General features: G+C 50.1%; 1 protein-coding gene across 4 annotated transcripts in view; it reads left to right on the top strand.

The window, feature by feature from the left end:
- Window positions 1-15246, top strand: part of ADIPOR2 (adiponectin receptor 2) — a 542630-nt gene that overhangs the window by 239113 nt on the left and 288271 nt on the right. For all 4 annotated transcript variants that reach the window (XM_085652231.1, XM_085652226.1, XM_085652230.1 and 1 more), the window contains exon 2: window positions 14290-14529. In XM_085652231.1, the coding sequence (XP_085508357.1) occupies window positions 14362-14529 (168 nt within the window). In that variant the 5' untranslated portion in view covers window positions 14290-14361. The remainder of the gene's footprint in view (window positions 1-14289; window positions 14530-15246) is intronic.

The raw sequence follows: 15246 nt of genomic DNA, 5'->3' as shown, positions 1-15246 counted from the left end.
AGGGTCCTGACCAGCGATCCTGGAGGGCGCTAAGCTCTCCTGGTTCGATCACCCACACCTTCTGGCCAGGCTCCAATTCCACCGGGTGAGCGTTGTGGTCATACCACGCCTTCATGACTGCTTGGCTGGCCTCCAAGTTGTCAGAAGCTTGCTTCCACAACTTAGCCATTTGGCTTCGGAAGGCCAGCATGTAGCTCACCACGTCCTGGGGAAGCTTTCTGGGAGTTCTTTCCCATCCGTCTCTCACCAGGCTGAGAGGTCCACGCACAGGGTGCCCATACAAAAGCTCGAAGGGGCTGAAGCCCACTCCCTTCTGTGGCACTTCCCTGTAGGAAAACAATAGACAGGGTAGGAGGACGTCCCATTTCCTCCGCAGGCTTTCAGGCAGACTTCTAATCATGCCTTTCAAGGTTTTGTTAAACCTCTCCACCAGACCATTGGTCTGGGGGTGGTAAGGAGTTGTGAACCGGTAGGTCACTCCACACTCCTTCCACATGGCCTGCATGTACGCTGACATGAAGTTGGTCCCCCTGTCGGACACAACTTCCTTGGGAAAACCCACTCGGGTAAAGATTCCCATTAGGGCCCTAGCCACAACAGGTGCTGTAATGGTCCTTAGAGGTATAGCCTCTGGGTACCGTGTGGCATGATCCACCAGAACCAGGATAAACCTGTGACCAGCTGTAGTAGGCGGATCTAATGGACCCACAATGTCGATGCCCACCCTGTCAAAGGGGGTGCTAACGACAGGAAGTGGTTCCAGGGGAGCTTTCAGCTTCACCCCTGTTTCCCCACTGGCTTGGCAAGACACACATGTCCGGCAGTAGGTGACGGGCGACACTTTCATCTGAGGCCAATAAAAGTGTGGAACAAGACTGGCGAAGGTCTTGTCTTGCCCTAGGTGTCCTGCCAATGGGATCTCGTGAGCCAACTCCAGAAGGAAGGCTCGATAACGTTGAGGGACTACCAAGGCTCGTGACGATCCATGTAGGGGTGCCTTGGGTTCACTGTCGAGGAGGCCATCCTCCCAGTAAACACTGTAGTTCCCTTCAACGTTCCCTGCTGGCTGGGCTTCGGCCTGTCGCCTCAGTCCCTCAAGGGTAGGGCACTCCCTCTGGCCCTTGCAGAATTCCTCCCTGGTCGGCCCTCCCTCCACGTGCCACTCGGCCGGGATGGGTAGGTCCTCCAGTTTGGTAACATCCCCCTCCGCGGACTCCTGGTCCACCACCTCCGGTGGCCTATCCGTCACACGGGGCGCGGATGCCGAGGCAGGCTCCTCCTGTCCTCGGTTCTTCCCTTGGTCGGCAGCCGGCTGTGCCTTTGTTCCAGGCTCCAGTCGAAACAAACTCCCTCTCCGGGTAGTCGCGGACCCTGTGCTAACACAGGCCCAGTCAGGTGTACCCAGCATCTCAGTGCGAGTCCGGTATTCCACCTCCTTCCAAGCGTTGTGCTCCATATCTTCCCCCAGCAGACAATCGACTGGCATGGCATGGCAGGGCTTACGGCAACTCGAAGTGAACCTGCAACCCCTTCCCATTCAAATGGAACCTCGGCCACCGGATAGTGGCCGGTTCTGCCGTCAGCCATCGCGGCTGGGTGGAGTACATCGGGAATTACCTGCTCTGGAGACACCAGTTGGCTACGTACCATAGTCATACTGGCTCCTGTGTCTCTCAGAGCCTCCCCTTTTTGGCCATTGATGGTGACCCACTGCCCATACTTTATAGTATTTGCGGGCACCTGGATCTTAGGAACCATCTCCCGTTCTCCCAGGGACACTAAAGTGACACCCGCCCACTCCCTTCCCTTAGTTAAGGGCATCTCCTCCCCGAGCACTACACTAGCTACTCCGGGGGCCTTTCCTCCAATGGGAGGGGTTGGTCGTTTTGGGCACTTCGCATCTCCCTTATAGTGTCCAACGCCACCGCACTCGAAGCAATGGACAACCCTTGGCTGCTGACTCTGGCCAGGATTAGGGTTTCTGGGTGGGTTAGCCCTAGGGGTGAATCCTGTTCCCTTACCCTGGAAATTATTTTGGGGGCCTTTGGAGAACTCCTTTTTCTTTTCCCCTCCCTCTTTCTTCTGGGGGGCGCCCTGTCCGGCCTTTTGAGTATCCCCTCCAGTCCCCCTTGTGGACACCCGGGTACTAGCCCAAATGTCCGCCTCCTCAGCAAGCTTCCGGGGATTGGTCAGCTTGCTATCTACCAGGTGTTGACGCAGTTCAGGGAAACATTTTTCGAGCAGGTGTTCCTTCAATACTAAATCAAACAACCCCTCGTAGTTCCTCACTTCACTGCCCTGAATCCAACCCTCTAATGCCTTCTTTGCATAATCCAGGAAGTCCACCCAATTCTGTGTGCCCAGTTTGTGGCTACCCCGGAACTTCTGTCTGTATTTCTCGGGTGTTAGTCCAAACTTTCGTATGAGCGCCACTTTCATGGTGGGGTAGTGGGTCTGCTCATCCTGCTCTAGGGCCAATAATGCATCCCTACCAGCTGGAGGCATGTACCTGTACAATCCCCCTCCCCAGTACCTCTCTGGAACCCCATGGGCCCTTAATGAGACCTCATAGGCCGCTAGCCACTTGGCAATATCGTCGCCCACACCATAGCTAGCCACTATGTCTTTCGGCAAATAGGGTTTGGGTTCCCTGGTGAACTCTCTTTCTTCGCTGCCACCATTAGGAATAGGGTGTGCCCCGACTCGTAGGATCTGGAGATCTATCTCCCTTAACCTCAACTCATGAGCCATCCTCTGTTCCTCCTTCTCTTTCTCCAGCCTTGCTAAGTCCCATGTGAGCTGTCTTTTCTCCCTCCGGTCTGTTAACTCCACTTCAGACAAGCCACCGCTAGAGGCACTGCTGCCCTTCCTGGAAAGTGTCCTGGGCCCCCCTAACAGGTTCCCCACCTCAGGTTGGTACAAACCAGCTCCCTCACTGTCGGGCTCTCTATCCCTGTCCTCCTCCTCAGCCTTGCTTTCTCGTCGTGCCTCCCCCCAAGCTGGTTTGGAGTGCACCCTTCTTTGCTCCTGGGGGACAATACACCCCCTCCCGCTGACAAAACTCCCTGAGTTGGGCCACAGTGTACGTTTCTAAATTCTCCAATACAAACTCCATCTTGCCCACTCAGGTCAGAGGACAGTTATTTGCAGAAGCTATGCAGGGGGGTACCTTTTATAATACCTCCTCCCACCACCAGAGTAAATTTTAAAAAACAAAAACTCACAATTAGGAAGTGCGCTTGGAGAAAACTCCCGGTGTAGGCCTATGGACTACCCACAGTTATTGTCGAGTATACGTAGGCACAGCTCTATCCCACCACTGAACACCAATTATGTTAGAAAAACACTCCCACACCGGAAGGGTGGTGGTGTTCTCCCAGACATACACTGTGGTAGCTTGGCTCGAGTGGTCAGGGATCAGGCACCGTGCTAAGCATACGTCATACCCACACAATAACCATGCGTGCATCCGTTCCAAAAACGACACTACACCTTAAAAATTATACTGAAAATATATCTCTTTATCTTCTTTTCTCTTAGTTGCTGATTAAATAAAATAATAATACAATCACAGTACACAAGGCTTTTCCTGTGGAAGGGTAAGTCAAATAAATAATACTTCAACGATTCAATAAATAAGGTAGATCATAAATAATCAAGGCATAAATATAAGTGCATTACATATAAGGCAATTAAATAGTATGAGGCCATAAATATTGCGAGACAATAAATACTGTGCGACAATAAATACTGTGAAACAATAAATACTGTGAGGCAATAAATACTGTGAGGCCATAAATAGGATGAATACAATAAATACAGTGCTCTCAATAAATAATAAAAGCCAACAGTGACACTTGAAAATCAGTTCACATTCCTGAGGTACTATGGGATGATTTGGCCCAATCACAGCTTGTAGAGTTTTGGATGACCTGAGGGGTGTACTACTTGGCTTGGACAAGGCTGAGGCCTAAACTGAGGTAGATCAAGGGGGAATCTAGAGATCTGGCTCTCCCATACTACACAACCCCTCTGTATTAGTCTCAGCTCACCCCTGGCACTATCAAGCTGGTTCCAGCACCTCTCTAGCCCCTAGGATGGTCTCTTAGGGCTCCACAGGGCCTTAGGCGCCCTCTATTCCACTTACTGCCCTTTTTATGAAGTTCCGGCGCCGCTGGAGTCGTGTCGACGCCGTGAGGCGGTTCCGGTTCGATGTCGGCGGCCTCGGCTCAATGACAGTTCTGGTCGATGCCGGGAGGCGGTTCCGGTTCGATGTCGGCGGCCTCGGTTCGATGTCGCCGGCCTCGGTTCGATGTCGGCGGCCTCGGTTCGATGTCGCCGGCCTCGGTTCGATGTCGCCGGCCTCGGTTCGATGTCGCCGGCCTCGGTTCGATGTCGCCGGCCTCGGTTCGATGTCGCCGGCCTCGGTTCGATGTCGCCGGCCTCGGTTCGATGTCGGCGGCCTCGGTTCGATGTCGCCGGCCTCGGTTCGATGTCGCCGGCCTCGGTTCGATGTCGGCGGCCTCGGTTCGATGTCGGCGGCCTCGGTTCGATGTCGGCTCCGGTTCGATGACGTCGGGCGATCTTGGCTCGATGTCGACTTCGGGCGGCTCCGGTTCGATGTCGACTTCGGGCGGCTCCGGTTCGATGTCGACTTCGGGCGGCTCCGGTTCGATGTCGACTTCGGGCGGCTCCGGTTCGATGTCGACTTCGGGCGGCTCCGGTTCGATGTCGACTTCGGGCGGCTCCGGTTCGATGTCGACTTCGGGCGGCTCCGGTTCGATGACGTCGGGCGGTCTTGGCTCGATGTCGACTTCGGGCGGCTCCGGAGTGCGATCTCCACTCCCGACCTCCGGTGCTCCTTTCCTCAGGTTCCGGCGACTCCGGAGTGCGATCTCCACTCCCGACCTCCGGCACGATTCTCTTCAGGTTCCGGCGACTCCGGAGTGCGATCTCCACTCCCGACCTCCGGCACGCTTCACCTCGGTCTCCGGCGACTCCGGAGGGCGGACTTCACTCCCCCGTCGACGCCGCACACTCGACCTCAGGTGACTTCCTCCTCGACCTCTGGTGTCTCCACGACCTCCGTCGGCGCCCTCTCTCGACCTCTGGCGGCTCCGGGTACGACGTCTGCATTCCAGTCTGCGCCGCTTCTTCACCTCCGGCCCCAGGTCTCTAGGCTTCTCGACGTCGGACTTCAGGAAGTTACCAGTAACCAGGTCAGGAACTTGCTGTTCTTTACTTTTAAGGCCTGTTCCGGCTGTCCAGGTCCTTAAGATGGTTTTTCTGGCTTTCTCCCACACAGGGCTCCAGGCTGGGCTCAGTCAGCAGGGACTAGTATCAAGGGTGGGTTTCTGGACCCCACTCCAGGCACAAGTTTCCACCCCTGTTGCCTCACTCCTTCCTCCTTCAGTTCCGTGCTCCTCTCTCTTCACCAGTCAGGTGCCAACTGCCAACTCCAACTGCCAACCTGGAGATGCCTTCCCAACATTCTAAACCTGCCTCACACTGTCACAGGGTTCTGGAATGTTCTGGAAGGTGCTGGTAGGTTCCAGTGATGTCACAGGTGACAATGGGTGGTCACCATTTTGTGTTTCAGGCCCTCAGACAGAAGTTCCAGGGGTAGATAAAATGGCTCCCTGAATCTGCATCAATACTAAAAAGTCTGGTGGTTCCCAAAAAGGAAAAATACTAACAGGGTTTGAGGCAAAAGTGGGACAAAATAAATAATGATGAGGAGGGACCACCCAAAGGGCTGACAGGTCTAACACGCGTCCCCCCCCAGCTGAAAGTGGGGAGAGCTACCCAACCCCTTGGGAGTTCTCATCACTAAGGCGGAAATACCTTGAGAGACCGTCTGCATTGGCGTGGTCCACTCCAGGCCGATGTTCCACCTGAAAGTCCATTCCCTGCAGGGAGATAGACCACCTCAACAACTTGGGATTCTCCCCCTTCATCTGCATCAGCCAACGAAGGGGTCTGTGGTCGGTCTGAACTAGGAAGTGCGTGCCAAACAGGTATGGCCGCAGCTTCTTCAGAGCCCATACCACTGCAAAGGCTTCTCGCTCTATTGCACTCCACTTCTGTTCCCTGGGAAGTAGACTCCGGGATAGGAAGACCACGGGTTGATCCAGACCCTCTTCATTGAGTTGCGATAACACTGCCCCAATGCCATGTTCCTTTGGAATGAGGTAGGCTCTTGTCAGAAAATAGCTAGCTATTTCGCTGTCATTTCTTAGTAGCCACAGGAAATGTTTGTTTGCAATTTCCAATAGGATTAGCTATATGGTTGGCAAGACGTCACAGTGAAGGGAAGTCTTGAGTTCCAACTGTAGAATGAAACCCTGTTTAGTAGACGTTGTACACTCTGGTATGATCACTTTGTGAAGAGGAGGGGTGTATACACAAGCAGAAATAGGGACTATCACACTGGACTTCTGTCCGATTGATCATCTTTCCTCTCTGAACGCCTTTAATACATCTTATTCAGTAGAAAAATGTATTGGCTTTTCTCCCTAGTGTCAGATCTTTAAAACATTCCTGGGAAATGATAAGCAAGCGTGAACACTTGCAACTAAAGAAATGTGGTACCAAATCAGATTTATGATCAAAGCGGATTCAGAGATTTTGTGCAATCATGACATCTCCATGTCTTTTTTTTTTTTTAAAGGTCTCTCCTACAGACAGCCTTTAGGTCGCCTGTGGGCCTTACCAAAAACTTATAGTGAGCTTAGAGCTGGTCCATTTTTTACCTTTGGTTGGCTTTGTCAGTCTCATATGCGTGCTTCTTGTTTGATGGCTCGCCTTCCTCCCTTTGTTTTGTCCCTTCCCTGAAGCACATTTTTTTTTACCATTCTCTTTGATTGGCTGACTTGTACCTTTCTATGCCCACATTGAGGAAGTTACTTTTTTAGGTCGAGCCTATAGCAGCGCGCATGCGCTGCAATAGGAAAACGACATCTTGCAGCTGGCCAGGACTTTTCACAAGCTCGTGCTTGTGGCATTTTTTCCACCAATATTTCTATTGGCGTTTGCGTGCGTCTTCCTTATAAGACAGCACGCAATTGGGTAAAGGCGGGTGCATGTTCCGCCTTTCCCAGCAAATGTAACCGCCCACGGCCTAGGGCTTGCGATAACGTGCAGAGCGGCATCTGTTTAAAATTTTCGCGCCCGCGTCTCATGTTCACGTTAATTAGAAACAGATGCCGCCTTTACAGCACCTCCTGTTTTCTGTTGCCGAATAACAAACAGCAGATTCCTGCGCTGCAGCAGGACCTCCACTCCTTTGCGGTAAGTCCTCTGTTTTTATAACAAACAATCCCTCTGAGCACGGTGCCTGAAAATTCCTGATTTGGCGGCGTTAATTTGTCGCGCGCCCATCCTTTCCGACACAGTACACTTCACACACCAATGGCTGCTGCAGTGTAACCCTGGGCCCGCGGACAGGCTCTAGGCAGTTGGAAGATCTCACACAAGCACCTTCCCCGTTCGCAAATACAAATCCATGCCAATAATTTTATAAAGGACTGCGGTTGCCTCCCTAACACTCCTGCACCCACTTCACATGTTGTTCTGCGCCCCCCTAAACCTGTAAACCTATTGTTTTGGCCACCCAAACAGGGACCTTCCACATATCTATGGCCAGGCACATCTCGGACCACAAACGTTATTTTAGGTGGGGCTGGAAGGTATCTTACACTGCAAGTGATAAAGTGAGGGTGGCGCAGTCAGCCATGGGGCACAGGAACAGGGGGGTGGCCAGCTACTGAGTGCAGGGCTGTCTGTACACCGAGCACATTTTGTGCAGCGGACAGACCGAACTGTCCAGTTCGGTCAGTACAGGTTCTGAACCAACACCGTCCCCTTGTAGTATACGAGGGCACCTTCGTCCATTATTTTGGTGTTTAGCACGGTTAGCAGGAGAAAAGACACTTCATCAGCGTCGAACTCTGTTTAAAGACGCAACCACGGCTGACAATAACAGAAACGCATCTTCTTATAAGTGGCATGCCACGCCCACACTCTGGCACGCAATGTAATCTCGGCCATCCTCAAGCGTAGAGGCAGCGCTACAGTGCGGCGACTAAATTAACCCCATTTCCGCCTAAATGTTATTCCTTCCCTTGGTTTCAATATTGTGATTATAGGACCTTTTATCTTGAGGTCTTTCCTCTCTCTCTGTCACATCTATTATCACCCTCCTCCCATCTGTCTGTTTCCTCCCCTCCGTCACTTGTCTGCCCTCTCTAAACATCAGCACCCCCCCTCTGCCCCACCCCTTCTCTGTAGTGCTTCTGTCACTGCTGAGACAGATATATATATATACATTGTGTGTGGTGTCGCGCTCTGGGGTCTGCTTGAGCTGTGTGTAGTGCTACTGCCGCCCGGCACCTGGTGTGGTCTGCCCGAGCTGTGTGCATGGTTCTCCCCTGTCCTCCTGCCGCTCCTTAAGAGTCGCCCCCAGGTGTGTGTGTAGTCCGAGCTGTGTGCTCAGAGCTGCTCTCACCCCCCTTCTCCTGCCGCTCCTTGCGGTAGGCCCACAGGGGTGTGTATGTAGTCCGAGCTGTGTGCCACACGCCTTCTACGGTTACAGCGCTCACAATCCTTCTGTTGGGCAGGAATATAGTGCCGCATGCCTCTGCACACGCCTTCTAGGGTTGCAGCTCTCACAATCCTTCTGTTGGGCAGGAGTATTGTGCAGCATGCCTCTGCACACGCCTTCTAGGGTTGCAGCTCTCACAATCCTTCTGTTGGGCAGGAGTATTGTGCAGCATGCCTCTGCACACGCCTTCTAGGGTTGCAGCGCTCACAATCCTTCTGTTGGGCAGGAGTATTATGCAGCATGCCTCTGCACACGCCTTCTAGGGTTGCAGCTCTCACAATCCTTCTGTTGGGCAGGAGTATTGTGCAGCATGCCTCTGCACACGCCTTCTAGGGTTGCAGCTCTCACAATCCTTCTGTTGGGCAGGAGTATAGTGCAGCATGCCTCTGCACACGCCTTCTAGGGTTGCAGCTCTCACAATCCTTCTGTTGGGCAGGAGTATTGTGCAGCATGCCTCTGCACACGCCTTCTAGGGTTGCAGCGCTCACAATCCTTCTGTTGGGCAGGAGTATTATGCAGCATGCCTCTGCACACGCCTTCTAGGGTTGCAGCTCTCACAATCCTTCTGTTGGGCAGGAGTATTGTGCAGCATGCCTCTGCACACGCCTTCTAGGGTTGCAGCTCTCACAATCCTTCTGTTGGGCAGGAGTATTGTGCAGCATGCCTCTGCACACGCCTTCTAGGGTTGCAGCGCTCACAATCCTTCTGTTGGGCAGGAATATAGTGCCGCATGCCTCTGCACACGCCTTCTAGGGTTGCAGCTCTCACAATCCTTCTGTTGGGCAGGAGTATTGTGCAGCATGCCTCTGCACACGCCTTCTAGGGTTGCAGCGCTCACAATCCTTCTGTTGGGCAGGAATATAGTGCCGCATGCCTCTGCACGCGCCTTCTAGGGTTGCAGCTCTCACAATCCTTCTGTTGGGCAGGAGTTTTGTGCAGCATGCCTCTGCACACGCCTTCTAGGGTTGCAGCTCTCACAATCCTTCTGTTGGGCAGGAGTATTGTGCAGTATACCTCTGCACACGCCTTCTAGGGTTGCAGCTCTCACAATCCTTCTGTTGGGCAGGAGTATAGTGCCTCACGCCTATGCACACGCCTTCTAGGGTTACAGCGCTCACAATCCTCCTGTACGCCATACTGCAAGTACCCTCTGCTTGCCCGGCTCTAAGCCACAGCATCCTACTCCCTGTCCCTGGATCCCTGCCGCTGCCCGTCCCTATCTCTGCTCTCTGCCCTCTCCTGCTCCCACCCTGTGCTTCCGGTGCCCTCTGCTTGTCCGGCTCTATGCCACAGCCCCCTGCTTACTCCCCCTCTCTACTCTTTGCCCCGCTCTCACCATGTGCTTCCAGTGCCCTCTGCCTGTCCGGCTCTATGCCACAGCACCCTGCTTGCTCCCTGTCTCTACTCTCTGCCCCACACCCCTGCTCTCCCCCGTACTTCTGGTGCCTTCTGCCTGTCCGGCTCTATGCCACAGCACCCTGCTCGCTGTCTCTACTCTCTGCCCCCCTCCCCCGCTCTCACCCCTTGTTTCCAGTACCTTCTGCCTGCTTAGCTCTATGCCACAGCACCCTGCCTCTACTCTCTGCGCCCCCCTCACTTTTTAGTTATGTTTTATATTATTGTATGTGAAAGTTTTAACACATTTATTAGAACTTTCACATACAATAATATAAAACATAACTAAAAACTTAAAAGATCCCGAAAGTGAGACCTATTGGCTATATATACCAATGCTTGTTCATTTTCTTCAAGCATGGCATGAGTGCTCTTGCTTTCTATCCTGTGCTGCTCACGTCTCTCTCCCTCGTGCACTGCTTCTCGCTTTCCATTGTCCACCTCATGCGCTCATTTTGTTTATTCTTTCCCTTACCTAAGGCTAGTCCTCTGCTGCTGCCCACGCCCACTCCCTGTTACATCCTCCATTCACTCATCCACCTTTCACGGTCTACAAGAATATTTCATTTTTTTGTTCTCGAAGGGCCTAACAGCTGCCATTTGCTGCCGGGCAACTCTGCTATCAGCAAAGCCCTATTGCGCAAGTACAGATACTTTTTAAATGTTTTATTTTATTTGCACTCCAAGTGGCGTCTGTTATCTTGGATCAGTAAACAATCAAGAAAGAATAATGGATGGTGCTGGTGTCCTTCCGTATTCGTGCTCATACATGGTGATGCTGCACAGCATCTGCTAAACACATTGTCAAAGTTAGTAGGTCAAAAAGGAGAGACCTATTGCCTTAGTCAGTACTTGTTGTTAGTTGTAGTGTGCAATTCGGTTCACAATTATCCCCATCACGGCCAGACTGGAAACCTAAACAGCCCTGGACAGCTTCACACTGCTAGGCTGCCTACTGCACCAAGCAGGCGTATCGAGGGAATGTTTGCATTTATGGTGTCCCTCTACAAATACATTTTGAATATAAAATGGGCTAAACTGCTGCATTTGTCCTTCATGGGCTATCACAGTACCTATGAGCATTATTCCTCTGCGGCGGCAGCACCAGACCACCGGATAACAAACTACCCTTCCTATGCCACTGTCCTGTTGTGTCCCCTGCATTCTGTTTTCAGTGGAAGTTGGAAACAAGTTAATTAAAAGCTTTGTGCATCGAAAATGGTCACTTAAACTATAAAGTGAAATGCACGATGTGGCACTCGATGCCGGATGTGTAAGGGGACTTTGCTTGTTCTGATTTAATGTTTTTATGCTTTCAGTTCTATTTGAGAAGTCATTTATAGCGTTAATCTGTGATTCAGAAAGACATTTCAGGATGCCATTGAAGCAATATTTTAGTTGGTGAAGGGACTGGTGTCTACGTGAAATTGGAACTTTGGCTGGGCCTCCTAGATGCATATTTATTGATCTTATTGTTTAACCATGTGCGTCATTTTGGTGCTATTTTCCCGATAGACTCCAGCAAGCTGCTGTTGTAGTTTGAATTCATAGCACCTAGCATTCATAATTTATGTGAAACGGGTAAACCAGACCATCCGGTTTATAAGATCAAAACCTCTGTTAGAGTTCACATCTCTTACAGCACCAAAATTGCTTGACTTGAAGTTCAAAACCTACCCATCGAAAGTACACACAACCAAGACTATGGAATGACCTCTCCTTACACCTATAACTAGAGACTGCTTTTTAGTAATTCGTAAAAGATCTCAATTCATGTACCGCTTTTCCACCCTTTTATCATTGAAAGGACCAATGGTCCTCTCGCTGTCTCTTCTTGCGCTACTTGTTGTACCAAGCCCTCTCCAAGCTTGGTAAATGTCTTTGCATGCACTTTATAACCCAGCGTGTGAGGTAAGCTCCCTGCTAGGAACACCGCTCTAGTGGTCCTGGGTGTCAGCTCCACACTATAAATAGCAATGATACATTAAAATAAACTGTTACTTGGGGTGTGAAGCTTGACTGTTGGGGTTGATGGCTAATCTCCAAGATTATAAAGACAACTTGCTTGTGTATTACTGTTAAATTACTATTTGCATATGAAGAGGTTGAAGAAGTTTTTTATGGCACATGGTGATTTTAGTCGGCCCATAGGCATCGTTTTTTAGGTCTCGCTGAGTCAGCGCACATGCGCTGCTCGGAGAGACTTTAGTAAGGGCTTTAAAGTATGGTACCACCGGCTACATCTTGCAGTGCATGTGCGCGGGCGCACGCTTCAGCAGAGGCGCCATATGGCGTGATTACTGCTGCGCGCGCACCACTCGCGCACATGCACTGCAAGCTGTGGCCGACGGTAGCATTTTTAGCTTGCTAATTGCGGCACCGGTGCTTTACGTTTAACATTAAAAGTAACGCGCCGGTGCCGCGATTATAGCAAAAGTAAAGAAATAGTAGGAGGCACATAGCAAGCAGGAGTTCCTGTCTTTATGGCAGTCAAAGTTCATGGCGGGGTCTGTAGTTTTAAAAGCGGGCACTAATGTACAGGCCCACCAGTCCCTCAAGTTCGTGTTACAAATATCGATCTGATAGGTGCCTGTCGTTTGACACCTTCGGCACTGTAATGGAGTTGGGGTTAATTTCCCCGCACACCGAGTGCATCACTGGCCCACACATGAAGACACGAGACCACACTAATTGCATCTCGCGATCTCCATCAACTGCATGTAAATGAAGCGTTAAGGAAACAACTCGCAGATGCCGGGCACGCTCGCTGTTTGGACAAAACAGTAGAGCGCGGTTTGAATCCAAATCTTATTCTCAGCTATGGCGAGCGATGTAACAGCGCATTGTACAGGAAGTGCCACAAACAAGGCACGCATCAAGCGTGCAACTGAGACTGGGGGAGCAAAAAAACTGGATTTTTTTTTTTATAGACTCATGGCGCCGAGCTGCTCTCAATTTATTCACGATGGGGAGCAAGTAGTCACATGTTGGCTTGGGCTACTTAATTTACATCCCATTATAGACTGTTTGCCTTTCCAACAGTTTACTGTCCATCACTGAGCAGTAGATGAAGCTGTCCAACTCCATTCCCATCTGCTGCAGTCATCCGCTGCGTCCCCCATCAGCGCCAGGATCATCGCCATCGGCTTCGGCCTCGTCATCACCGAGAAAGCGCGCTGGGGTCAGGAACACAATTAGCTCGTCAATGATTCACAAACAAAAGCATCGTTGCAGGCAGATTCGTCCCGAGGCTTTGGCAAAGATATTAAATCAATAAGCAGGAATAAATTACCTCATTAGTAAAACAAAACAAGCATTGGCATAGCCAATAGATCTCGCTTTTGGGACCTTATAAGTATTTAGCTATGCAACTGTTGCATGGCTAAATACTTATAAGGTCCCAAAGGCCGGACCTATTGGCTATGCCAATGCTTGTTAATCGTGGAAGTGTGGTTCACATTGTGAGAATTGTGACTAGCAATTCAGTGCCCAGGCCTGGAGCCTCTTCGTTGAGCTTCAAATTTCAGCTCTTTCCTTTGGTTTCAACACAAGTTGCTGTCTAATAGGTACTAGGAAATGTCTTCCACTTGGGAGTCCCCATAGGACCGATAACACATTTTATGTTCTTGCCACTTCTTTCCAAGCTTAGTGATGGGATGGAATGGCTGGGGCATGTGTATGTCTATATACCTCTATAGCTATCTTTATAAAGCTTGAAATTATTTATATCTGATAGTAAAACGTTTTATTGCAGTTTTATACCAAACGGTTTCCAACATACAAGACAAAATTGTCTGTCGTAACTCCATTTATCTCTTTCTCCTAATTCCCCCATATTTACTAATATTTCATCAGGCAACCACGACCTTCATAAATATCTTTTTTGGTGGCCCAACACTAGTCCATGACTTACCCATTGTGATACTCTTGGTGGTTCCTCCATTCACCAATTTTTCACTCTGTCTTTTACATCTGCGAACCCCTGATTAAAGAATAGTTTCTGACATGTAGTGAAGTATGTCTCATTCCCAAACTCCTAATAGCATCATCAGTGGTGTATTTCGTACTGTTACTCCTATCACCTGGGAAGTCTAGCTTGAATTGATGTCTCATAATGTTGAATCACTGGACATTCCCAGATAATCGGGGGGGAAAAAGGTATCCACCCTTCCACATGTGTACGTGTGTCGTTTGATCTATTCTACCAGTTCTGTGTAGCATTTCCTGATTGTATATATTTTTTTGTTTTAAAGTAGATCAGCAAATTCACTGAACCCTTTTTTCCTTTCCAGGGCCTATTCATTCCTGTTGAACATCCCGAAAGGGGTGACTCAAAATCCCCCAGAGAGTTGTCTCTGTGTCCCATGAGCACACCAGAGGACCTCGGATCAGGGAGCAACACTGAACTGGAGTCCGTACTTCGACTTCGTAAGGGACACATGCCCGTTGATTTGCTGGGGACAAAACCCAACGATGAGCAGTGCAGTGAGCTGGGGCCCCTCTTAGTGGACCCCACTGCTGTTCAAGAAGACGTAAGTTCAGCACAATTCAAAGCTTCATGATGCATAATGTGTATGTATGCAGCAAATTGCACAGTGAGTAGGTGATGTGTCAAATGCAGTGTGCTATGTTACTTTAAATTGCTGTACATGCTCTACAGTCTACTAGGCCTTCAGATATGTCCAGTGGACCAAGATGGCCTGCTCACTCATCTTTAATGCTGTGAACAGTAGGTTCCTCCATTGTTAGGAGCCTGCTTGACACAGGGGTTGGGAGGTGCCCTGGAAGCCTGTCTTGTGTACCCGACCTTGCTTTTGAGGTAAACCCTCTGCCACCTATTCTTGCTTGTCGGTCCTTGAAGATTCTCCTTTTCTCCAATTATTGTGGGTCTTGAGAAGCGCAAATGTAATAGCACTGCACTAATTTTTAGATCTATCGTTTCAAGTTTATAACATCTAAAAATGGTATACCTTCTAGGTAACCAGTCTTGCGTTTGTTTAAATTGGTCATTGGGCGTAACTCCCCAGTAAAGCAGTTACATTTTTGTGTGTGTAAAGGTAATTAAATTGGACATATGGCATTCTGTGATGTAAATGAACAAGCACCTGGTTTAGTTATTTGACTGTTTAAAGGGCAAAACTCCAGATTTTTTTTTATAAATGTTTTTATTTTTTTAACTTGTTCTTCCACAAATCTTCACAGTATGTTACCATCCTAATTCCCGCCCTCATAAAACAACTTTTCACAAT

This window comes from Triturus cristatus, chromosome 4_1 (assembly GCF_964204655.1).
Source record: "Triturus cristatus chromosome 4_1, aTriCri1.1, whole genome shotgun sequence".
NCBI lineage: Eukaryota > Metazoa > Chordata > Amphibia > Caudata > Salamandridae > Triturus > Triturus cristatus.
Note: the sequence above shows the minus strand (reverse complement) of the source record. Positions and strands in the feature narration are given on the sequence as shown.